At 46.5% G+C, this 26,062-nt stretch overlaps 1 protein-coding gene across 5 annotated transcripts in view; it reads left to right on the top strand.

Moving 5' to 3' along the window:
• Positions 1 to 26,062, top strand: part of VPS53 (VPS53 subunit of GARP complex) — a 171,721-nt gene continuing 145,659 nt past the window's right edge. For 2 of the 5 annotated variants that reach the window (XM_023193355.2, XM_023193354.3), the window contains exons 1-4: positions 1 to 637; positions 3,166 to 3,246; positions 13,919 to 13,968; positions 15,821 to 15,887. In XM_023193355.2, the coding sequence (XP_023049123.1) occupies positions 551 to 637; positions 3,166 to 3,246; positions 13,919 to 13,968; positions 15,821 to 15,887 (285 nt within the window). In that variant the 5' untranslated portion in view covers positions 1 to 550. Of the gene's footprint in view, positions 638 to 3,165; positions 3,247 to 13,918; positions 13,969 to 15,820; positions 15,888 to 26,062 lie in introns of those variants that run through there. The other 3 variants (XM_023193353.2, XM_023193352.2, XM_023193356.1) reach the window with 3 other exon arrangements.

The raw sequence follows: 26,062 nt of genomic DNA, 5'->3' as shown, positions 1-26,062 counted from the left end.
CCCGTCCTGCGAAGGTCCTTGGCGACACCGCCACGTGCCAGCTGGGATCACGTCGTCCCCAGGGCCGGGACACCCGCTGCCACTGACCGAGGGGCCCCGGAAGCTGAGGGGTCGCCGCTGCGCTGCCCGCGGAGGCTGTGGACTGTGGGTCGCGACGTCGCCGGGCCGACTTTCATCCGGGCGTCCTGCTGGGGGCCCCGCCCTGCCCCAACCTCGCGGTCCTCAGTGGGGGGCGCGCCTTGGGGAGCGAAGAGGCCGCGCCATCCTGACGACGCGCTGAGGGCACGCGCGGCCGCGGGGGTAAAGCGTTGCGGGAGAGACCCGGGACTTGATAGGAACGCAACCCCTCTCAGTCCGCCGCGATCCCACAGTTCCCCGGTCCCGGAAGTGCCCTGGCCTCCCGGAAGTGCCGGAGCGGCTGACAGAGCGGCTGACGGAGCCGGGCTCGCCAGGTCGCTGCCGCGAGAGGGTTGCTGTGCTGGGGCCTGGGTGGCGGCCGGAGGCCTGAGTGGGGCTCGCGGCGGGGGTCGGCAGGTGGCCGGGAGGCGGAATGATGGAGGAGGAGGAACTGGAGTTCGTGGAGGAGCTGGAAGCCGTGCTGCAGCTCACGCCCGAGGTGCAGCTGGCCATCGAGCAGGTGAGCGTTCCGCCCCTCAGGAGGGGAGACGCGAGTGCGGGCGCTGGGGAGGCCGCGGCAGTGGACGGAGGGCCGGGGGCCCGGGGCAGCAGGGAAAGTGAAGTGGGGAGGTGGCCCGGGTGAGAAGGGGTGTCTGAATCAGAAAGAAAGGAAGGGGAACCCTTTCTAGGCTTCGATTGTTTTTGGCGAGGGCTGGGGGTCCTGGTGGTTTTGGGAAAAAGGAATTGTGCGCTGAGAGGGGACGACGCTAGGAGAATGCAGGCCTTGGGTGGCATCTTCAGATTCTGGGGACTGTGGGGGCTTCATGCATTTACCAGGCTCGTGCCAACGCCCCGGTTTCGCAAGCTGGCCCCTCGTGAGTGGCTTGGAACTGGGGGAAGGGTATGACTTTAATTTCTGAAGCAGATGGCACAGGAGAGAGAAAGTTGAAAAATGGCATCGTGACCATTCTTAAAAGGTTGAGAATTCCTCCCGTTGAATAGTTTGGCTGAGGTTGGAGCATACTCCCAAGGGGCCTCTTTTCCCTGCAGGAACTTTTTTTTTTTTTGAGGTGGAGTCTCGCTGTGTAGCCCAGACTGAAGTGCAGTGGCGCGATCTCGGCTCACTGCAACCTCTGCCTCCCGGGTTCAAGCGATTCTGCTGTCTCAGCCTCCTGCGTAGCTGTGATTACAGGCGCCCACCACCACGCCTGGCTAATTTTTGTATTTTTGGTAAAGACGGGAGTTTCACTGTGTTGGCCAGGATGGTCTCGAACTCCTGAGCTCAAGTGACCTGCCCGCCTCGGCCTCCCAAAGTGCTGGGATTACAGACGTGAGCCACCACGCGTGGCCCTGCCTGCAGGAACTCTTCCTTTGGAAGTTTATTGAATTTTTAAGGTTAATGATATTAGAAATAGGGATTTTTTATTTTATTTTATTTTATTTTATTTTTTGAGACGGAGTCTCGCTCTGTCGCCCAGGCTGGAGTGCAGGGGTGCCATCTCGGCTCACTGCAACCTCCGCCTACCAGGTTCAAGCGATTCTCCTCCCTCAGCCTCCGGAGTAGCTGGGACTACAGGCACCCGCCACCACGCCGGGCTAATGTTTGTATTTTTAGTAGAGAGGGGATTTCACCATGTTGGCCAGGCTGGTCTCGGACTCCTGACCTCAGGCGATCTGCCCGGCTCGGCTTCCCAAAGTGCTAGGATTACAGGTGTGAGCCACTGCACCCCGTCAGAAATAGTGATTTCTAATACTGCAGGGTATTAATAAAGGGAGAAAATCTCCCTTAAAGGAATTGTCATGAAGTTATATGATTTAAGAAAGGGATTTATGATTGAGGAAATGGACAATTCCATTATGTCTTATTTAATGGACCCTGAGAAGCCCTTTTCTTTTCTTTTTTTTTTTTTTTTTGAGACAGAGTCTCGCTCTGTCGCCCAGGCTGGAGTGCAGTGGCGCAGTCTCGGCTCCCTGCAAGCTCCGTCTCCCGGGTTTGTGTCTAAGTTAAACACATGACTTCCACTGTACTAGTAGTTGGCATATGTTGACTCTTAATACTTACCGTGGGCCTGACACTGTACTAAGTAATGTATTGTCCCATTTATAGAGGTGTGTGTGTATGTGTGTATGTGTGTGTGTGTGTGTTTGAGACAGGGTCTTGCTTCTCATCCACCTCCCCTTGATACGGTAGAAAGCTTCAATTTTTCTAACAGTTGTCTTAGAAGACATTTTGATTTTTTGGCTCTGTATTTCTTTGGAAGGCTTCTTCAGAGATGAAGTGGCTTCCAACAGTTACAACTCTATCAAGCTGGTGAGACCCAGTGTCCAGCAGATAATTTGGCTGCTTGTATCATCCACCTTGTTGCATGTTCTTCAGGTTGTTAGGGAGTTAGCTGTATTTCTCAGAGGTGGACTGTTTTTGAGACAGGATCTTACCCTGTTGCCCGGGTTGAAGTTCAGTGGTACAGTCTCGGCTCACTGCAACTTTACCTTCTGGGCTCCGGTGATCCTCCCACCCCAGCCTCCCAGGTAGCTGGGACTACGACAGGCATGTGCCATGGCACCCAGCTAATTTTTTTTGTAGAGATGTGGTTTCACCATGTTGCCCGGGCCAGTCTCCAACTCGTGAGCTCAAGCGATCCACCCAGCCTTATTTTTATTTATTTATTTATTTATTTATTTATTTATTTATTTATTTATTTATTTAATTTTGAGACAGAGTCTTGCTCTGTCGCCCAGACTGGAGTGTAGTGGTGTGATCTTGGCTCACGCAACCTCCACCTCCTGGATTCAAGTGATTCTCCTGCCTCAGCCTCCTGAGTAGCTGGGATTACAGGTGTGCACCACGACACCCAGCTAATTTTTGTATTTTTAGTAGAGACTGACCTCAGGTGATCCACCCGCCTTGGCCTCCCAAAGTGCTGTGATTATGGGTTCGAGTCACCATGCCTGGTCCTTTATTTTCCTTTTAATTGACAAATTAAAATTATATATATGTATTTACGGTATACTACTTGTTTTTATGTATAATCCTCTCTTTCTGTGTAGGTGTTTCCAAGCCAGGACCCTCTAGATCGAGCAGATTTCAATGCTGTCGAGTATATCAATACCCTGTTCCCAACAGAGCAAGTAAGTAGAGTTTCGGGTTTCCCTCCTTTCAGCAGCTTCTGGCGCATCCTGAGTGTCACGCTTCGCGTGCTCCACTAGATCATCTACGGGCCCTTGATAAACAAGGGAGAGTCAAATTCAAATCAAACGCCATCGTCACCACCTGGGGCAGTGAGCTACCCTGTGTTGAAATGGAATTCATTGTATAATGAACATATTAATAATTGTACCCTTAGGTTGTGAGAGTCCTCCCAAATTTTCTGTTATGGAAAGTGGAAGGGATTTTTATAATGTAGTGGGGAAAGCTGGGGGTGAGGCAGGCAGGAGAAGCCCAGAGTCATGAAGCCACTTTCACCTCTTTTTCAAGATGTAAATTTTTATTTTTATTTATTAGTTTTTTTGAGATGGAGTTTTGCTGTTGTCACTCAGGCTGGAGTGCAATGGCATGGTCTTGGCTCACTGCAGTCTCTGCCTCCCAGGTTCAAGCGATTCTTATGCCTCAGCCTCCTGAGTAGCTGGGACTATAGGCACTCACCACCACACCCGGCTAATTTTTGTGTTTTTAGTAGAGACGGGGTTTCACCATGTTGGCCAGGATGGTCTCAAACTCCTGACCTCGTGATCTGCCCGCCTCAGCCTCCCAAAGTGCTGGGATTACATGTGTGAGCCACCGTGCCCAGCCTCAAGAGACAAATTTTTAGGCTTTATGTTTTATTATTTTTTTGTCCGGTGATTTGCCTATAGAGATGGATTTTCTTTCCAAATTGGTTTTTGGGTGTCTGGGTAAGGAGTAGACCAGAATTGGAAGCAGCAGAGTTGGGAGAAGGGCAGCGAGAGTCCCGCTTAGTTTTCGTTTCTTCAGTCAGCATTTGTTCAGTAGGTGCCTGTCATGTGTTGTCAGTCACTGTGCCAGGTGCTGGGGGTACAGAGATGAATAAGATCCAGTCCATGCCCTTGAGGTGTGTAGGGTCAAGTGGTGGGAGACGCTGGTGAATGCCGTGAGTGACGATGGGACAGTGCGGTAAGGAAACAAAGACCAGTGCTTCCAAGGAAGATGACAACTTCAGAGAGGAGGTAGCCTGTCTGCCGAGCTTGAGAGATTCATTCATGTATTCATTTAGTAAAACGTAGCCACCGTTTATTAAATGTCTACTAAGTGTCAGGTACTATTTTTAGAAACGAGGGAGAAATGTAAACATGACAGATCTGGTCTTGGTCTCATGGAGTCTAGTGTAGGGAGGACGACAAGAAATAAATCAGCAGATACACTATAGATGATCAGACATGGTGGCTGTGATACCAAGCAGGTTCCTGACAGAGCGTGATGCACGGGTGGGAGGTCCTTTAGATAAAGGAGCCTAATGGGAAGCTCTCTGTGAAGTGGTTCCTTCTACACTGAGACCTGAGGGACAGGGAGGAGTCAAGCTTGCAGCAGTCTGGCAGGACAGTATTCTAGACAGAGCCAGCAGCCAGGTATCTCTTCCAGGATGATGAGGGAAGGAAGGTATGGGCGGAAAGCAACACAGGTGTTGAAGGAAGAGACTGAAGGCACAACCTCTTCCAATATGATAAAGGAAATAGTTAGAATAAGAAAAGTTATAATAGAAATAGGATATAGAGATGATTATATATGGATATTATCAATCGTTAGTCTTTAGTATTAATCTTTGTTTCATTATTATAACCAAGGAAAAACCAGGCCATACAGAGTTAGGAGCTGAAGGAACATTGTAAGAAGTGACCAGAAGACAAGAGTTGAGAGCCCTCTGTCATGCCTGTATAAGGGCCGCTTGAAGGCACCTTGGTCTAGCGGTAGCGCCAGTGCCTGGGAAAGCACCCGTTGCTTAGCGGACTGTGAAAGGGAGTTTCCCTTTCCCTGGGGGAGTTAGAGAACACTCTGCTCCACCAGTTCTTGTGGGAGGCCTGACATTAGCCAGGCCTGCCCGCAGTCATCCGGAGGCTTAAATGTCCCCCTGTGGTGCTGTGCTTCAGTGGTCATGCTCCTGGTCCACTTTCGTGTCCCATCTGTACACCTGCCTCCTCCTTTTAAGTTCTTAGAAGATAACAGTAGCAGAATTAGTGAAAGCATTAAAGTCTTTGATCTTTCTGATGAGTGCATAGAAAAAATGCTGACATATGCTGTCCTTCCTCTCTGCTTCAGCTACCACAAAGGGAAGGGCCCCCTGTCACGTGGACATGTGACTTGCTTGACCTTATCCATCAGTTGAGATGACTCACACTCCTTTCCCTGCCCCCTTGCCTTGTATGCAATCCATAGCAGTGCGTCCAGGCATTCGAGGCCGCTGTTGGACTCTGCGCGCTGGTGGTGGTGGTCCCCTGGGCCCAGCTGTCTTTCCTACTACTTCTTAGTTCCATGTCTTTCTTTCTACAATCTCTCATCTCCGCACACAAAGAGAAAACCCACAAGAGCCCGTAGGGCTGGATGCTACAGAAGGCCCTTCTAAACATAGGACCAAGGCTCAGAAACAGGAGACACAAGGTGTGCACTATGAACAGAGACAGAGGAGATGAGGCTGAGAGGGGAGAGCAAGGATCCTGGAAGATGTGTGTCCTCTAGGCTTATGGTCGCCAGTTTTTTGGAGACCACATGCCTCTCAGTGAAATGCTTTTTTTCTTTCTTCCTTGTTTTTTTAAAACAGAGTGTTCAGAGTGTTACTCTGTTGCCCAGGCTGGAGTGCAGTGGCACAATCATAGCAGCCTTGAACTCCCGAGCTCTAGCGCTTCCCACACATTGGCCTTCTGAGTAGCTGGTACTGCAGGTGCATGCCACCACACACAGCTGATTTTTAAAATTGTTTAGTAGAAACAAGATCTCACTATGAAGCCCAGGCTGGTCTTGAACTCCTGAGCTAATGTGATCCTCCCACCTCAGCCTCCCAAAGTGCTAGGATTACAGGCATGAGCCACTACACCTGGCCCAAATATTTTTCACAGAACTGATTTTCTTTCTTTTTTTTTTTTTTTTTGAGATGGAGTCTCGCTCTGTCGCCCAGGCTGGAGTGCAGTGGCGCGATCTCGGCTCACTGCAAGCTCCGCCTCCCAGGTTCACGCCATTCTCCTACCTCAGCCTCCCGAGTAGCTGGGACTACAGGCGCCCACCACCTCGCCCAGCTAATTTTTTGTAATTGTAGTAGAGACGGGGTTTCACTGTGTTAGCCAGGATGGTCTCGACCTCCTGACCTCGTGATCCGCCCGCCTCGGCCTCCCAAAGTGCTGGGATTACAGGCTTAAGCCACTGCGCCCGGGTTTTTTTTTTTTTTTTGAGACAAAGTCTCGTTATTATCCCCCAGGCTGGAGTGCAATGGCATGATCTTGGCTCACTGCAACCTCTGCCTCCCGGGTTCAAGTGATTCTCCTGCCTCGGCCTCCTGAGCAGCTGGGATTGCAGGCACCCGCCACCACACCTGGCTAATTTTTTGTATTTTTAGTAGACGGGGTTTCACCGTGTTGGCCAGGATGGTCTCGATCTCTTGACCTTGGGATCTGCCCACTTCAGCCTCCCAAAGCGCTGGGATTACAGGCGTGAGCCACCGCACCTGGCCTGACTTGCTAGTGTAATTTTTAAATACTATGTTACTTGCTCTTACATAACCTTTACTGCAACTATAATAGTAATCTTTACTGGATATTTCCTGTGTACCCAACACCATTCTTGGCACTAAACAATGATGAACTCTCCACTTTGTTATCCTTCTTATTTAACAGAATAACGAGGCACAGAAAGATAAAGAATGCTCAGCTTCAATGTGATAGCATTGCCATGAAGGAAGCATGCCAAATACAGTGACAACAGAACCCAGGGCCTTACTTGGTCGTGACGGATTGGAAAGGCTTACTCCCTTGAGGAAATGGTGTTTTCGCTGAGTACTACAGGCCAAGTTAGTGATTTTTTTTTTTTTTTGACATGGGGTCTTGCCCTCTTGCCCAGGCTGGAGTGCAGTGGTACAATCATAGCTCACTGCAACCTCAAATTCCTGGACTCAGGCAATCCTTGCACTTCAGCCTCCTCAGTAGCTGGCACTACAGGTGTGTGCCAGCACACCCAGCTGATGATGATGATGATGATGATGATGATGATGATTATTATTATTATTATTTTGAGACTGAGTCTTGCTCTGTCACCAGGTTGGGGTGGGGTGGCACCATCTCGGCTCACCGCAACCTCCGACTCCCTGGTTCAAGCAATTCCCCTGCCTCAGCCTCCTGAGTAACTAGGATTACGGGCACGCACCACCACACCCAGCTAATTTCTGTATTTTTAATAGAGATGGGGTTTCACCATGTTGGCCAGGATGGTCCTGATCTCCTGACCTCATGATCCATCCACCCCGGCCTTCCAAAGTGTTGGGATTACAGGTGTGAGCCACCGCGCCCAGCCCCAGCTGATTTTTAATTTTTTTTTTTTATAGACTGGGCTTTGCTGTGTTGCCTAGACTGATCTTGAACTCCTGGCCTCAAGCCACCCTCCTGCCTCAGCCTCTCAGAGTGCTAGGATTATAGATTTGAGCCACTGTACATGACCGTAAGTTAAGGATTTTGAACTTTGGTTTCTAGGTAGCCAGATTTGGCTGACTGGGTGGGCGTTGGCAGCTTTACGCTTTACCCAGTTTCTGAGTGTAAGGAGAAAGAGCAGGTTTCAGTGGCAAGTGGGGCTGGAGTGGGGTGTAAGGGTGAGCCCGAGTTTGAGCATACTCAGGTCATCCAGGTGGAAATAAGTAGTTGGGTATTTGCGTGTGGAGCTCATGATCCCCGTTATTGTGACTATCTTGGCAGATCCTTCCAAACTTTTTTTAATGGACATACTGATTTTTAAAATAAAGTTTAAAAGACGATATACTGTGTGATTGTCTTTTTTGAGATTTCACAAAAAGCCTTTATAGCTCATCATTTTGTATGAAAGGGGAATTTTAGGAATTAGCTGGAGATAGACATTTGGAAATAGCTACGATAAAGATAGTAGTTGCTGATTCACCAAAACAAAAATGTGTTAGATTTGAAAATTATGTAGGAAACCACCAGGTTCTCACCTCTCGTGGTGTTTGTGTATGTGCTGTATTTCTTAAAAACTACTGAAAACTCAAGATATTTGTCGTTCCGCAGATTCAGTTCTCTGTCTTGTCTACGTGTGCCCCATGTATATGATAATGTATAGTCACGTTTCTTAGAGTAACTCAGAACATTTGTGAAATAGGGTTGTCTTTAATTTTGTAGTCTCAAGAGTTTCACTTAGCAGGTCATCTACCAAGCCAGATTCCCGTGGATCTTAATGAAAAGGTAGTAGAAAGTAGTGGAATAGCTTATAATTTAACTATTGTTAGATCCTGGGCAAAAACTGTCTGTATACCTCATGGACCTACAGTAAACACTTGTAAATTATGAGTGTACATGGTTTAAAGTAGAGTTCAGTGTATCAAGAGTGAATTTAGTGTTACTGTGAGAAGGAGGGTGAGAATACATTGCTGTTGAGTGGACGTACTTGTGTGCCTGTGGCTGTCTGGAGCCTGTCGAGGAGTGGACATACTTGTGTGTCTGGCTGTCTGGAGCCTGTCGGGTGGCCTGGAATGGATGCCTCTTTCTGTTTTACTGGGCCAGGTCTGAGAGGGGCCTGGATTTTCCATGCAGCAGAGTACCTGTGGGGCTTTAAATAGTAGCCAAGTTTGGTGACAGTAGTCAAGAAAACCTTTTAAATCTCCTGATTAATTAATTCAACTGAAAATCATCATTTGGAAGTTTGATTAGAGGAAACTAAATGAAATTTATGAAAAACTAATATAAAGCTAACATACTTAGGAAGTTTGAGGAAAGAGTGAAATGGGGAGGTTTCTAAAGAGTTTTTGGTGACCCCAGAAATGCTCTGGATCTCTGTTGTTAAGACAAAAAACCCAAGGTCCGGCTCACGGCTCTATTCTCCACCCCAGCACTTTGGGCGGCCAAGGCGGGTGGATTGCAGAGGCAGGAAGATCGCTTGAGCCTGGGAGGTGGAAGTTGCAGTCAGCTGAGATCGTGCCACTGCACTCCAGCCTGGGCAACAGAATGAGATCATACCTTTAAAAAAATGAAAATAATAAAAAAGATGCCAACTTGCTTATCCCAGTTTATTTTTGTATAGCTAGATAGTTTCATAGTAGAAGGCAACATGCAAAAGTTCTGATTGTGGTCATAGTGTCCTGGGTGTGCAGATGACTTATTTTCTCTAATTGTCAGGAATTACCTTTAGAATTAGGAAATATTTTCCAATAACTAAAACATTTTAAAATTAAACAATTAAAACTGTACAACCACATTATAACTAAATGAGATGTGTGATTCTCAAAGCTAGGATAAACCCCTCTGCCCAGCCAATGTGCGTTCCCATAGGGCTTTTCCCCAACTCCAGGAAAGGCCCTCAGCCCTGGTGAGGATCACTGTCATAGCCAGACACTGAACTGATGGGAGTGGGTGTGTCATAGCTGTCAGGTGTCTTGGGGCGCAGAAAATTAGGTCAAGAACCATTGCGTTAGAGGTAGATCATAGAGTAAGAAAGAGGATCTCTGCAGCTTCAGGCAAAGCGCCTGTCCTTTCAGAGCACATTTCTGATGTGTTTTTTTATTTGCGGCGGGTTCCCCCTCTGTCACCCAGTTGGAATGTAGTGGTGTGATCTCGGCTCACTGCAGCCTCTTCTTTCCGGGCTCAAGCCATCCTCCCACCTCAGCCTCCTGAGTAGCTGGGACCACAGGTGTGCACCAGCACGCCCAGGTAATTTTTTGTATTTTTGGTAGAGACAGGGTTTTGCCAGGTTGCCCAGGCTGGTCTTGAACTCCTGAGCTTAGGCAGCCCACCCACCTCGGCCTCCCAAAGTGTTGGGATTACAGGCGTGAGCCACCACACCGGCCTTCGTATTTCCCAGTCTTAACATTGAAGAGGAGAAGAATGTGCCTGGCATGGCAGAGGGGATTGAGGGAAACAATTCCTGTGAAGTGCCTACAATTGTTGCCTAAGAGACCCACACTAAATGCTAGCAGCCTTTCCCTTTTGTCCCCGCAACAGAAAGCCTGGAAATGAAGGAATAACAGTCACCCAAGGGCCACCTAATAATCAAATATTATAACTTTAGGATATTTCTTTCTCTTCTTATTTATTTATTTATTTATTGAGACGGAGTCTCACTCTTGCCCAGGCTGGAGTGTAGTGGCGCAATCTCGGCTCACTGCAACCTCCGCCTCCTAGGTTCAAGCAATTCTCCTGCCTCAACCTCCCGAGTAGCTGGGATTACAGGCAACTGCCACCACGCCTGGCTAATTTTTTTTGTATTTTTAGTAGAGACAGTGTTTCACCTTATTGACCTGGCTGGTCTCGAACTCCTGACCTTGTGATCTGCCCACTTCGGCCTTGCAAAGTGCTAGGATTACAGGCGTGAGCCACCGCGCCCGGCCTATTTTTATTTTTATTTATTTTTTCTTTTTGAGATTCTCACTCATCTTCCAGGCTACAGTGCAGTGGCTCCATCACAGCTCACTGTGCCCTACAACTCCCAGGCTTAATCAGTCTTCTCTCCTCAGCCTCATAAGTAGCTTGTACTACAGGCGTGAGCCACCACACCGGCTAATTTTTCTATTTTTTGTGGAGACAGAGTTTCACCGTGTTGTCCAGTTTGGTCTCTAACTCTTGCACTTAAGGAGTCCACCCACCTCAGCCTCCCGAAGGACAGACATAAGCCTCCACACCCGGCCTCTGTTCTTTTTAATAGCTACATTCATTATATTATAAAAATGATATTATAGGGGCAGGTGCGCTGCCTCATGCCTGTAATCCCAGTGCATTGGGAGGCCAAAGCGGGAGCGTTGCTTGAAGCCAGGAATTCAAGGTCAGCTTGGGCAACATAGCAAGACCCTGTGTCTGTAGCAAAATAGGAAAATTAGCCAGGCTTAGTGCACATACCTGTGTTCCCAGCCACTCATGAGGCTGGGGTGGGAGGATTGCTTGAGCCCAGGAGTTTGAGGTTACAGTAAGCACCACTGCACTCCAGCCTAGGTGACAGAGGGAGCTGCCATCTTAAAGGTAGGCTATTTGATATTATAAAAATACTTGCTATCATAAAATGATATTAGAAATATTTTCCTCTTGGCCAGGCACAGTGGCTGATGCCTGTAATCCCAGTACTTTGGGAGGCCAAGGCAGGCAGATCACAGGGTCAGGAGATCGAGACCATCCTGGCCACCATGGTGAAACCCCATCTCTACTAAAAATACAAAAATTAACTGGGCCTGGTGGCACGTGCCTGTAATCCTAGCTACTCGGGAGGCTGAGGCAGGAGAATCACTTGAACCAGGAAGTCTGGCAGTGAGCTGAGATCGTGCCATTGCACTCCAGCCTTGTGACAGAGCTAGTCTCCATCACACACAAAAATACAGGTATATATTAATTATATATAAATTAATTTCTCTTGTTTAAGATTCTTTTTTTTTTTTTTTGAGACAGGGCTGTTTAACCCAGGCTAGACTGCAGTGGTGCAAACATGGCTCACTGCAGCCTCGACCTTCTGGGCTCAAGTGATCCTCCCACCTCAGCCTCCTGTGTACTTGGGACTACAGGCACCCGCCACCACGCCTGGCTAACTTTTTTGTTTTTTGGAGAGATGGGGTCTGTCTGGGTTGGTCTTGAATTCCTGGGTTTGAGTGATCCTTCCACCTTAGCCTCCCAAAGTGCTGGGATTACAGGCATAAGCCATCACGCCCGGCCTGAGATTCATTTTTACCTAAGCTGGTCTTGGATTTCTGAAAATTCTGAGTGACTGTTGGCTTAGTCAGCACAGTAAGATGAGCTGTGACGACCCAGTCTGACATCTCAAACACTCAGGGCCCATTTCTCTTACCTGACCTGCTCCTGGAAGACACCTAGCCGCCGCCTCCCCTCAGAGGTAGCCAGAAGCAATTTATAAGCATATTTCCTGCAATATCCCTAATTCCTTCTGAGATAAAATATTTGTTAAGGGAGAGAGAAAGAGGATTTATTAAATTGTATTTTGAAAACTAGAATTAAAGTAGTACTGTAAAATTGTACCTCATCTCATCCGTTAGGGGGCACCATTTCCTCACATTTTCTCATCTCTAAGGTCAGAAGTGATCCCTTTGTTTTGTCATTATAATAAGCTTTATTATAGTCACAGTACTAGTGCATAGTCAATAATTATAAAATACAGACAAAAAGAAGACTTTTTTTTTTTTGAGAAGGAGTTTTGCTCTTGTTGCCCAGGCAGGAGTGCCAACAGTCTGATCTCAGCTCATTGCAACCTCCGCCTCTTGGGTTCAGGCGATTCTCCTGCTTCAGCCTCTTTTTTTTTTTTGAGACGGAGTCTCGCTCTGTGGCCCAGGCTGGAGTGCAGTGGCCGGATCTCAGCTCACTACAAGCTCCACCTCCCGGGTTCACGCCATTCTCCTGCCTCAGCCTCCCGAGTAGCTGGAACTACAGGCGCCCGCCACCTGCCCGGCTAGTTTTTTGTATTTTTTAGTAGAGATGGGGTTTCACCGTGTTAGCCAGGATGGTCTCGATCTCCTGACCTCGCGATCCGCCCATCTCGGCCTCCCAAAGTGCTGGGATTACAGGCTTGAGCCACCGCGCCCGGCCGCTTCAGCCTCTTGAGTAGTTGGCATAACAGGCGCCCTCCACCACACCTGGCTAAATTTTTTTTTTTTTTTTGTATTTTCAGTAGAGATGGGGTTTCGCCATGACGGTCAGGCTGGTCTCAAACTCCTGACCTCACGTGATCCGCCCACCTCGGCCTCCCAAAGTGCTAGGATTACAGGCATGAGCCACTGCACCCAGCCCAAGAAGCAAAATTTGAAATCACTTCTTTTCGTATTGTAATATGTAGTTGATAGATTATAGGTACTAATGCTGCAACTACTAATAGATTACAACTACTCCTATTTATCCTTCCATGCTTTTTTCTAATGAATCTATATACTAAAAAATAAATTTGTGTATTTATTGAAGTACAACGTAATACAGAGGAGTACACAAATCTTAAGGGTACAACTTGATGAATTTTCACAAAATAAACACAGCCATGTCACCGCCACCCAGATCAAGAAATAAACCATTTTAAAAAACTTCAGAAGGCCTTTCCTTGCCTCTTCACTGTCACTACCTTCCCCCAGAGACAACCACAGTCCTCGCTTCTAACACAGGAGAATTGTGTTAGTGAAATCGTATCCTGTGTCCTCTTGTGTCCGGCTTTTTTTGTGCCCCGTTCCGTTAGTAATGTTTATCCATGGTGGTGTGTGTTCATTCATTTTCATTGCTGTATTTTGTTACATGAATTTGTCACAATCACATACACCACGGGTCAGCAAACTTTTCTACAAAGGTCCAGGTAGTGAATATTCTAGGCTTTGTGGCTCTACAGTGTCTTTCACAACTGCCTAACGCCACTTTCGCTCAAGAGCAGCCGGAGGCAGGACGCAAGTGAATGGGCGCGACTCTGTTCCAGTAAAACTTTATTGACAAAAAACGGGCTGGGCTAGATTTGCCAGTACCTTCCAACTACTGCTTTACTTTTTTAAAGCAAAGCTCATACCACGTGATTAAAGTTTTTGAGCTTTCATAAGTAGCTGTTAGAGCACATCATTTCCCTAGGAAAGAGGAATTCCAGGAAGTGGACTAACAGCTGGGCACTCTTTCTTCTTTATTGTAGTCTCTGGCGAACATAGATGAAGTCGTGAACAAGATTAGGCTGAAAATAAGGTAAGTAACATTGTGTGATTGTTCATCATTAATGAAAAGTATGTTGTTAATTTAGTTAATCACATTCTGGATCACATTTTTCTGTGAGAGCACTGGAATTTCAAGTTTGCCATAGATGGTAATATAGTTCCTTTTTTTATTTTCATTTATTTTATTTTTATTTTTGAGATGGATTTTCGCTTATTGCTCAGGCTGGAGTGCAGTGGTGCGATCTTGGCTCACTGCAACTTCCACCTCCCGGGTTCGAGTCATTGTCCTACCTCAGCCTCCCAAGTAAGTGGGATTACAGGTGTGAGCCACCACGCCTGGCAAATTTTGTATTTTTAGTAGAGACAGGGTTTAACCATGTTGGTCAGGCTGGTCTTGAACTCCTGACCTCAAGTGATCCACTGGCCTTGGCCTCCCAAAGTGCTGGGATTACAGGCTGGAGCCACCACACCTGGTCATATAATTCTTTTATCCGTATGAACTTTGTGGCAAGGAACTCAGTTCTTTGGCCAGTCTTCAGTTATTCATACAAAAGGAAGGAAGCTGTGACAGAGTCTATTCAAAACAGCTTTTGTAATTTTAGAAGGAGGCAAAAGCTTTTCTCATAGATTTTTTTTTTTCTTTTTTTCAGTGTTTTTTTTTTTTTTTTCTGAAACAAGGTCTTACTCTGTGCCCCAGGCTGGAGTGTAGTGGTGCATTTACAGCTCACTGTAGCCTTGAACTCCTGGGCTCAAGCGATCCTCCCACCTCAGCCTCCCAAGTAGCTGGAACTACAGGTGCACACCACCACACTTCACTAATTTTTGTATTTTTTGTAGAGATGGGGTTTCGCCTTGTTGGCTAGGCTGTTCTCGAACTCCTGAGCTCAAGCGATCTGCCTGCCTCTGTTTCCCACATCTACTAGATTTTTTTTTTTTGAGATGGAGTCTGGCTCTGTCACCCAGGCTAGAGTGCAGTGGTGTGATTTCGGCTCACTGTAATCTCCGCCTCCCAGGTTCAAGCAATTCGTAAGCCTCAGCCACCCAAGTAGCTGGAATTACAGGCATGCACCACTATGCCCAGCTAGTTTTTGTATTTGTAGTAGAGACAGTGTTTCACTGTGTTGGCCAGGCTGATCTTGAACACCTGCCCTCAAGTGATCCATCTGCCTCCACCTCCCAAAGTGCTGGAATTACAGGTATAAGCCATTCTGTCTGTCCTTCTACTGGCTTTTTAATGGCTTTATTTCCCTGTTTTTATGGATTTACCTGTTTTTGTATTCCCAAGGCTTAGACGTGAAGGTGGGCTTACATGTGTATCCGTTGGTCACATAACAGCTAACAGATCTGCTGGTGGGTTCGGTGGTGACCTGTGATTAAACATTGTGAACTGTGGGGGCAGAGGAGCTGGAAGCCGTCGATCTGCCTCAGGCATAGATTGCATTATCAGGGCCTGGAGTGGGAAGCACTGATTCTGTCTATCGCCCTGGCTCTTTCTGCCTCATAAGGGTACTGAGAAAGGGATTGTGTGTGAGGTAATTTGAGTTCTCTGGCATGTTCACATAAAGGTTTAGGAACTTTGTCATTCCTGATTTACGCCATGAAAAATCCTGCAAGTTTTATTAGTCTTTTCAGACAGCTCTGACTATGAAGTGAAAATAGCCATTTTTAACAACAAGGCAATGCGTCAGTCTGCGCTGGGCTTGGCCTCCCACACGGCTGTGGCTGCCCTCCTCCTTCCTGATGTCACTCACGCGTGTTTGGTTTTCTGGACATTTAGGTGCAGTCTGCAGAAGTTGATGGATAAATTACTCTTTTATTTTTTTCTTTGGTCAACCTAGAATAAAGAGTATTTGAATGACTGTATCCTTGAACTGTTTTGCTAGGAGACTGGATGACAATATTCGAACTGTTGTAAGAGGTCAGACGAACGTGGGGCAGGATGGACGGCAAGTAAGTAACTTATTCCTTCATATTACCTATGCTCCCCTAGTTTCTCCCGACAGCCGGATGACGAAAACATCGATGTGCCTTCTTGCAGAGCACTTTCCGATCGAGCCGTTTCATACGTGGCAGGACAGGGCAGGGCAGGCGCCCAGAGCAGCCACGTGCTGTCACTCAGTGTCCCTTGGACCAGGACTGTGTACTGTGGCACCGCTCACTCGAGACCAGACGAGAACATGGGAGCTTCCTGTCTTTCTCCTTAGTGTTGGGTATCTCTTGTGCCCTTTTTTATTTTGTGGGCTGTGGCTAAAGGAGGTTGCTGCGTTGGTCAGCTAAGTTGTTGGGGTTTTGATATTACTTTTGTGGCTGCAAAAGATAGTAACCTGACATAGTTATGATTTCCTCGTACCTCACTTTGCCAGCAGGCAGGTGACTCAAGATTCATTTAAAAATTTTACAAGTTGGCTGGGCACAGTGGCTCACTCCTGTAATCCCAGCACTTTGGGAGGCTGAGGTGGGTGGATCACTTGAGGCCAGGAGTTTGAGATCAGCCTGGCCAACATGGCGAAACCTGTCTCTACTAAAAATACAAAAATTAGCTGGGTGTGGTGGTGCACTGCTCTAATCCGGGCTACTCAGGAGGCTGAGGCATGAGTCACTTGAACCCGGGAGCCAGAGGTTGCAGTGAGCCGAGATCGCACCACTGCACTCCAGCCTGGACGACAGGGGTGAGACTGTTTCAAAAAAAAAAAAAAAAAGTTTTGGAAGTCTATTGGATCTGGTTAAGGAGGCTGTTGGAGGGAATAGGGAAAAGTGTATAGGGGGAGATACTCTTTAATACTTGAGGGGCCAGATGCTACCTGTGAACCATTTCCCTTTTCATTTGATTCTGTTCTTCTGTTGAGGCGTTGTATTTCAGAACGGCTGTCTTAGTGGAAATGCTAAGTATGCCTTTCTAGCCATCCTGTCTCGCGTGAGGGAGGGCGTCCTGTCCTCCCATCTCAGCACTAACTCAGGTCAGGACTGCACCTTTGCGGTCACTTCAGTGCTGTGATTTCTCCTCTTGGACATTTTTTAGGACAGCTAATTTCTACAAATGTAGAAATGCATTTCTACATGTGCAATTTCTACAAATGTAGAGCAGCAGGATGCTGCTGCCCAGATTTGGAGTGGGAGGAGGATAATCCTGTGCTGAGGTTTCCAGATCTCTGATAATTCTGTTTCCTCTGCTAGTCGTTTACAGATGTTAGGAGTCTCTTTCTTTTACATCTGTAGTTTTCCCATCTGTCTGTTTTTGCTACATTATATCACTTTTTTTTCCACTTCATAGTCACTTTCCATGTGATAGCCAGTTTCCTTTGGCCTGTTTGTGAGTAGTTGGCCTTCTTGTCATCTTCAGAATTTGTGCGTAGACACATTAGATTCCTAAAAGTGTTCCTGTTTTCTGGACTCTTGCATGGTTTTCAGTCCCCATTCCCTCGTCTTGTCTGTCGAGGTCTCGTTCCCTCGTCTTGTCTGTATGTCATGAAGCGTAGTTTCTTTGACAGATGAGGCCTGCGTGAATGGGACCTGCAGAGGGGTCCTGCAGAGGGACCGGGTGGCCTCAAGCCCTCTAGCTGCACTCTGCTGCTTAGCTGTCCTAGTCTGTGTTTGATCATATTGTCTGCCTCTTCAGACACCGCGTTAGCTCTAGCCACCAAATGAAATCCAAGGCCAGGCATGGTGGCCCACACCTGCAGTCCCCACACTTTGGGAGGCAGTGGTGGAGAGATCACTTGAGCCTAGGAGTTCAAGGCCATCCTGGGCAACATGACAAAATCCCGTCTCTACAAAAAGTGCAAAATTAGCTGGGCATGGTGGTGTCCTTTGCCTGTAGCCAGCTACTGAGGAGGCCGAGACAGGAAGATCAGCTGAGCCAGGGAGTTCGAGGCTGCAATGAGCCATGATCGCACCACGGCACTCCAGCCTGGGAAACAGAGTGAGATCCTGTTTAAAAAAATAATAATAAAAAAGAAAGAAAGAAATCGAAATTCCTTTGCTTGGCTTTCAAAATTCTGGTCTCCGTTTCCAGTTTTGCCTCCTGTTGTATTCTGTCTACACCGAAGACTTTGCGCTCCACGAGCATATGCCTGTGCTTTCTGGGCCTGTGCTTGTCGACTCTTCTGTGCTTGAAATGCTTTTCCTCCTATTTCTTTCAGCAGCTGCATTTCCCAATCTTACCCGTCCAAGGGCCAGCTCAGATACTAGTTTCTTGACGATGTTTTCTGTCGACTTCATCTGAATACATCAAGGAATCAGAATTTTGAATTAGAAAGGATTTAAAACTCATCTGGGCCATTCCCCTCATTTTACAGAGGAGAAAATGGATTCTAGTGTCACTTGATATCCTTTCTCCATAAATCCCACAGCCCTATTCTTGTACTTTTCATTTGGCTTTTGGGGTCTCCCTTGACTTACTAGAGAACAAGTCTCATCCCTTTGATGTTTATAAGCTCCTGGAAGGTAAGAACTGTGTCTTTGTCATCTTTGTATTTCACTACACATAGGCCACATGCAATAACATTTTATTCAGCTGAGCTGGGCACAATGGCTCTTGCTTGTAATCCCAATACTTCAGGATGTCTAGGCAGGAGGATGACTTGAGGCCAGGAGTTTGAGACTAGCCTGGGCAACATAGCAATACTCATCTCTACAGAAAGGTAAAAGAATTAGCTGGATATGGTGGTACAAGCTTCAGTGAGCTGTAATGGTGCTGCTGCACTCCAGCCTGGGTGGCAGAGTGAGACCCCATCTCCAAAAGCAACAGCAGCGCCCCCCCCCCAACATTTTATGCAAGCGTATTGAATATTTTGTCTTAGATTGTTTATTAATTATAAATAAACAAAAACATTTTATCATAAAAACATCATTTTGATGAGCAAGTGGGGGTTCTTTAAAAGTGATTTAAAACTGGCTTTGTGCGTGAAGAGTCCCTACTTGCTACTGTTGGGAATAGTCACACTACTTGTTCAGTGTGGTTCAGCTTACATTTAGAATGGCTCACTAGAAGTCTTAAAATACGGGAGTCATAGATGTTTAAAATTTCAAGAATGTGAAAATAGTGAGTGATTCATCAGCATTTTTTGTTGGGTCATGCTGTGTATAATAGATGTATATCTTTTAGTTATTTACATTTCGTCCTGTGGTTCTGGACTCTTGCAGGCTAGCAGTATTGCAGAGTCAGACCCGAATTAGACAGTCGGCGGAATGCCGCATTCTCCCCCGTCCCGTGTTGATAGGTTGCAGGCTGCCGCAGCAGAGCAGGTCGTATTTCAGAGAACAGGACCACATTTCCAAGAATGTTTAGATAGCATTTCAATCTGTGATGGAATTTTGTATTCGTCTCCTTAGAATCCAGACAGAAAGGAAGCCCAGAAGAAATAATTGCTTTTCCTGTCATGCCCCCATCTGTCTTTTCCAGCAGTTTGTAATGCATACTGAAGTAGAAGCTTTTTTTTTTTTTTTTCCAAGGAGCTCTTGGGTCCTGTCCTTGTCAACTCCTAGGGATGAAAGCCTTGCTCTCCAGCCCTGGCTGGCTGGTTTGCTAAAAGGAGTCTGTTTGACTGGCGCTGACTTGGTGGAATTATGGATGTTCCAACATAGTGAGTTTTATAGGTCAAGAGGCCCCGCGTTCCCCTCTTCCCTGGAACAGAAGAGAAGTTTGCTTTCAGCATTTGCTTCCTAAGCTTCTGAAGAACACTCAGAAGGGAGTGGCAACATGGACAAAAGGAGGTTTTCCTTTTATAAATTTAATCTTGATTGTGTTTAACCAGAACTGATGTGCTGCTTTTTAATTTATATTTATTATTATTATTTTAGGGACAGGGTCCTGCCCTGTTGCTTAGGCTGGAGTGCAATCATTGTTCACGGTAACCTTGAACTCCTGGGCCCAAGTGATTCTCCCACCTCAGCCTCCGAAGTAGCTGGGACTACAGGCATTCGCCACCACACACAGCTATTTTTTATTTTTTAGTTTTGGTAGAGATGGGTTCTTGCTTTGTTGCCCAGGCTGGTCTTGAACTCCTGGCCTGAAGTGATCCTCCTGCCTCGGCCTCCCAAAATGCTGAGATTATAGGCATGAGCCACTGTGCCCAGCCTAGATGTGCTTTTTGCTTCTTTATTATTTTTTTTTTGAGACAGAGTCTTGCTCTGTCACCCAAGTTATAGTGCAGTGGTGTGATCTCAGCTTACTGCAACCTCCGCCTCCCAGGTTCAAGCGATTCTCCTGCCTCACCCTCCTGAGTAGCTGGGATTACAGGCGACCACCACCACACCTGGCTCATTTTTGTATTTTTAGTAGAGTCTGGGTTTCACCATATTGGTCAGGCTGGTCTCAAACTCCTGACCTCATAGTCGGCCCACCTTGACCTCCCAAAGTGCTGGGATTACAGGTGCATGCCACCATGCCCGGCTAATTTTTGCATTTTTAGTAGAGACAGGGTTTCGCCATATTGGTCAGGCTGGTCTCAAACTCCTGACCTCATGGTCCACCCGCCTCGGCCTCCCAAAGTGTTGGATACAGGCGTGAGCCACCGCGCCCAGCTAGATGTGCTTCTTAATCTGTAATAAGGGGAAAGTGTTTACTTCACGTTCATGGTGTCTTAAATGACATTTTTAGCAGAAAAGTTCTTTTTGAAAAGCAATGTTTTTGACTCAAAAATTATTTGGGGGTAAGGAATGATTTAAATATTGAAGACATAATTAGGTCATTTCTTGAGCTTCTTGAAGTTTCTGAAATACCAGCCGCTTGGATAAATTCTGCAAAACATTTGAAGCGTCTTTGGTTTTTGACCTCCTCCTATGTGGGCCGGCTGGAACTGGTCTAGTCTGTAACCTCTTCTAACCGGATGATGATGCTCTTACAAGGTTTATGTGCCACTGAATCTTCCCCATTTTTATCTGTTGAAATCATCAGTCAAAAGCTTTAATTAAATGTCCACATGTTTGAAACTTTGTGGATGAGTCAGTTCAACAAGTACGTGATGTGATATGGTATGAAATTTAGGCAGCTTCCCAAGAATTAAAATGGATGGCCTGAATGTGGGTGAAAGAGCGGTGAATAGAGGGGCGGGTTAGAGGAGGAAAAAGCCAGCAGTGGGAAGTTTCAAGAGTGGCCAAACGTTGACCAGTTGTCAGTAAGCTGTCAGACTCACAGGAGAGGGTCAGCCACTGAGTTTCTGTCTCTTCAGTGGAGCCTGGCTGCAATGTAGCTGTTTCTTTCATCAGAACAAGAATAAGGTTTGGGAGGAGAAGAGAATTATTACAAGTCGTCCCCACTTATCTGTGGGGAATACATTCCAAGACCCCCAGTGGATGTCTGAAACCCGGAGAGTAGCAAACTCTATATATACTGTATTTTTTCCTATGTATACACACCTGTGATAAATTTTAGTATGCAAATTAGGCACAGTAAGAGATTAACCACAATAACTAAAAATAAAATAGCACAATTATGACGGTATTCCACCATCAGTCCTCTTGTGATTTGGAGCTGTATGTAATAGCCGAGATGGCTGCTGAGTGACTAGTAGACAGGTTCTGTATTCAGCGTGGATGTTCTGGGTGGAGGAATGATTTGTGACCTGGTCAGGACAGAATTGGGTGGTGCAAGATTTTATCACGTTACTCAGAATGGCACATAATTAAAAATGTACTAATTGTCTGTATCTGGAATTTTCCATTTAATATTTTTGGACCACAGTCAACTACAGGTAGCTAAAACCTCAGAAAGTGAACTGCTGATAAGGAGGGGGTGCTGTATTGCTCACTCCTTCGCTTTGGAAGAAGGATTAGGTAATTATAGTACAATCTTCCACCCAAGTCAGGAGTCCTTTGTATTACATCTCTGACATTTCCTTACCCTGCAGAAGCTTGGATACTTTCAGTGATGGGGAGGTTGCTACTTTGTGGGTCCACAGGACAGACTAATTCAGTTTTCCAGCTTTAGTTGTGAGAAACTCCTTTCTTAGACTGAAATGAAATAGTGAAATAGACTTCATTGTAGCTGCTTGTTGATCTTAGTTCTGCCAGCTGGAAGGGTATAAGCCTAATCCCTTTTCCTTATTACAGCTTCTGAAATTGAAAATGGATATTACGTTCCTAAGTGTTCCCTTTTCTAGGCTAACCATTCTTAGTTTCTTCATCCTTGCTCTTGATAGCTGTTTGTCAGCATCCCTCTTAAAATGTGACTCCCAGGAGTGGACATGCTGTGTCAACATACAGTGAGACAGTTGACCTCCTTGTTCTGGGCTGAGCTCATTAACTTAGGGACTGGGGGTTCAGAGTGTCTGTCAACTCCCTGAAATTAACTGTAAATTTTTGTACGTCTAGACATATTTATGGGAGGAAAACTTACTGATTTTTCTAGATTTCCTAAGGAGTCTATGACTCTTCAAAACTTAAGGGCCACCAGTTGTAGACACTGTTCTTCCATTACCTTGGATTTGGTGAGATTTTTGATTTTAGACACTGTTCTTCCATTACCTAGGATTTGCTGAGGTTTTTGGCAGCCGTATTACATGTGGCTTCTACTGAGTTGGCAGTCACCTGAAACCCCTGGGTCAAGGGTTGCAAACAGATGTCCACGGAGCTAGGAAAGTAACCTAAATGGTGTAAGCCGGCTAGTGTGTGTCCGGATACATCCAGGGGAGTGAATGCCCTGTCCTGAGGGGATGGTCACAGGTGAATTCTAACCAGCTGTTGTCACGTCTGAATGCAGACCTGGAATTGCTAGATCTGTCAGTTTTTTAAGAGAAGCCGGAAATCCGGATTTTCATGTGACTCTCACAGTTGTTAACCATTGGCTTAGTGTTTTCCACAAACGCTGCGAAGGCCAAACAGAACACACCTGTGGGCAGTGCCATCCCCGCCTTTCTTCATGTGACTTTCCTCTAAACTTTCTCCACCTCTCTTTGTGCAAGAGGTTCTTTGAAATTGTCGGACTGTGTGTGTCTTAGCTTTCGTTCATCCCACTAGTTCTGCTCGATTGTTTATCCCGTCAAGAAGGGAACCTTGATGACCTCCCACTTTATCATTAGCAGATTTGCCAGACATGCCTGCTGTGTCTTCATTCAAGCTGTAGATGCAAAGGCGGAATGGGGTGGATTCGGAGCCATGTGACCTGCCGTGGGAGGCTTCCTGTTCTTTTCTTCCTCCTCACTTCAGCGGAAAGTGCCAGACCCACAACACAGGATTTCTACCTGTCTGTGCATGTCGTCCGGGGCTGTGTTTCTTCATCTTTCCATGTCTTGATTTTCACCAAAAAAGGAGGCTATTAATACTTGTCTTCTTCACTGTTACATAGAGATATCATAAAGATTTATGAACTAAAGCCACAAAGTACATTGCCTTCCAAGGAGAAAGTGTTCCTTGCTTTTTTTCCTCAAAATTAACATATTATGCAATTCAAGCATTAGAACAAAAATAGGCTGGGCTTGGTAGCTTACGCCTGTAATCCCAACACTTTGGGAGGTGGAGGTGGGCGAATCACCTGGGATCAGGAGTTCAAGACCAGCCTGGCCAACATTGTGAAACCTGGGCTTTACTCAAAATACAAAAATTAGCCGGATGCAGTGGTGCATGCCCTTAGTCCCAGCTACTCAGGAGGCTGAGGCTGGAGAATCACTTGAACCTGGGAGGTGGAGGTTGCAGTGAGCTGAGATGGCGCCACTGCACTGCAGCCTGGGTGACAGTGAGACTCCATCTCAAAAAAAAAAAAAATTAGTCCAGCATGGTGACACAAACCTAGAGTCCTGGCTACTCAGGAGTTTGAGGTGGGGGATTGTGTGAGCCCAGGGGCTTGAGGCTACAGCAATCTGTGGTGGCTCCACTGCACTGCAGCCTGAGGACCCTGCCTCAAGTGCAAAGAACAAAAATTACTGCTCTGCAAGACTGACTTCTCAGCATGGCATTGATCTTCGTTATGTGGGATTTTGAATTTGTCATTGTCAGCTTGCTAGAAGGAGAATTTATATTCTTATCCTCCATCACTTTCAATTGGTCCTTTCTCTCATTCTCTCGGGAGGAAAACGAAGCCCATCGATGGACAGAAATGGAAGAAAATGAATGGCATTAGTATTAAAGGGACCACAACGAGTTTGGAAAAAAATGGCGGTTGCTCCTTGCTTCCTCCTGCTAGATCGTACCACAGCTGAAGCGACTGAGCTTTTAAAGCATGGCCTCAAAGTTTCCCACTCGTGGCCAAGAATGGCTGGACGGTTTTTGTTTCTTTTCAGTTACTGTTTTTTGCGTTGTACTTTTCAGCGTGTCTTCAAATAACACTAAACTTCAGGAATTGCTGTGGTTTGGGCATGACCTGGGAGTGCCGTCAACACCATGATCTGCGTGGCAGCCCTGGAGTCGGGTTGTTAGAAAAGCCTTTTGTAGGGGCCGAGTTTTGATTCGGGCTCAGTCATTTCCCAACCAGGATTTCTTACATCTAGTGCAGAGGTCAAGGTTGGCTTGCCTTTGTCAAGTTGAATCTGACGACTGTTCATTTCGCCTGCTTCCAGAGTGCTGCTGATTGTAGTTGAGGTGGGGCCGACGACTGTTCATTTCGCCTGCTTCCAGAGTGCTGCTGATTGTAGTTGGGGCGGGGCCGGCGACTGTTCATTTTGCCTGCTTGTAGAGTGCTGTTGATTGTAGTTGGGGCGGGGCCGGCGACTGTTCATTTTGCCTGCTTGTAGAGTGCTGTTGACTATAGTTGAGGTGGGGCCAGCGACTGTTCACTTTGCCTGCTTCTAGAGTGCTGTTGATTGTAGTTGAGGCGGGGACTCATAAAATGTCCATTAATTGTTTAACAATGTAGTGCACCTGGGTTTGGTCTCACTACCATTCTTCATCCTGTTTATTGCACACGAGCCTTGTGTATTAGTCTGTTCTCACACTGCTATGAAGAAGTACCTTAGACGGGGTAATTTATAAAGGAAAAAGGTTTAGTTGACTCACAGTTCCACTTGGCTGGGGATGCCTCAGGCAACTTACAATCATGGTGGAAAGGGAAGCAAACCCATCCTTCCTCACAAGGTGGCAGGAGAGAGGAAGAACGAGAGCTGAGCGAAGGGGGAAACCTCTTATAAAACCATCAGATCTTGTGAGAAGTTACTGTCACGTGAATGGAATGGGAGAAACCACCCTGTGATTCAGTGACTTCCCACCAGGTCCCTCCTACGACGTGGGGGGCTTTGGGGAACTGCAGTTCAAGATGGGATTTGGGTGGGGACACAGCCAAACCGTGTCACCTTGATAGCGCTGTTTTGGCAGGGAGACATGTCTGCGGCATATTTGGAACACTTTGCCATGTGTCCTCTAAAATCCCTCATTTTTAGAAAAGCTGTAAGGAATCCAAATAGCTATATAACTCTCCTCTATGTACAGTGGAGGATTGGGCATTTTATTTGAATTCTCTAAGGATTGGAGTAATTAGATATTTTCAGTCATGTAACATTGGATGGCATCATGGTAAATTGAAAAAAGTTTGAGCTTTGAATTTAAATTTTGTCTCTGCTATTGTCTGTGTGACCTTGGACACGGCACTTAACTTTTCATCTGTGACATGGAGATAATAATACCTGCCTCAGGGTTAGGGGGGATTAGAATTAATATACTTTATTTTATTTATCTACTTATTTAATTATTTCTTTATGTATTTATTTTTGAGACAGGGTCTTAACTTTGTTGCCCAGGCTAGAGTGCAGTGGTGCCATCACAGCTCGCTGCAGCCTCAACCTGCTGGGCTCAAGTGATCCTCTCACTTCAGTCTCCCGAGTAGCTGGAACCACAGGCACTTGCCACCATGCTCATCATTTTTTTTTTTTTTTTTTGAGACGGAGTCTTGCTCTCTCTCTAAGCTGGAGTGCAGTGGTGCGATCTCGGCTTGCTGCAACCTCTGCCTCCCAGGTTCAAGTGATTCATCTGCCTCAGCCTCCCAAGTAACTGGGACTATAGGCATGCGCCACCACACCAGGCTAATTTTTTGTATTTTAGTAGAGATGGGGTTTCACCATGTTGGCCAGGATGGTCTCGATCTCCTGACCTCGTGATCCACCTGCCTCGACCTCCCAAAGTGCTGGGATTACAGGCGTGAGCCACTGCCCCTGGCCTTTTTTTTTTTTTTTTTTTTTTTTTTTTTTGAGATGGAGTCTTGC

This window comes from Piliocolobus tephrosceles, chromosome 16 (assembly GCF_002776525.5).
Source record: "Piliocolobus tephrosceles isolate RC106 chromosome 16, ASM277652v3, whole genome shotgun sequence".
In the NCBI taxonomy this organism is placed as follows: domain Eukaryota; kingdom Metazoa; phylum Chordata; class Mammalia; order Primates; family Cercopithecidae; genus Piliocolobus; species Piliocolobus tephrosceles.
Note: the sequence above shows the minus strand (reverse complement) of the source record. Positions and strands in the feature narration are given on the sequence as shown.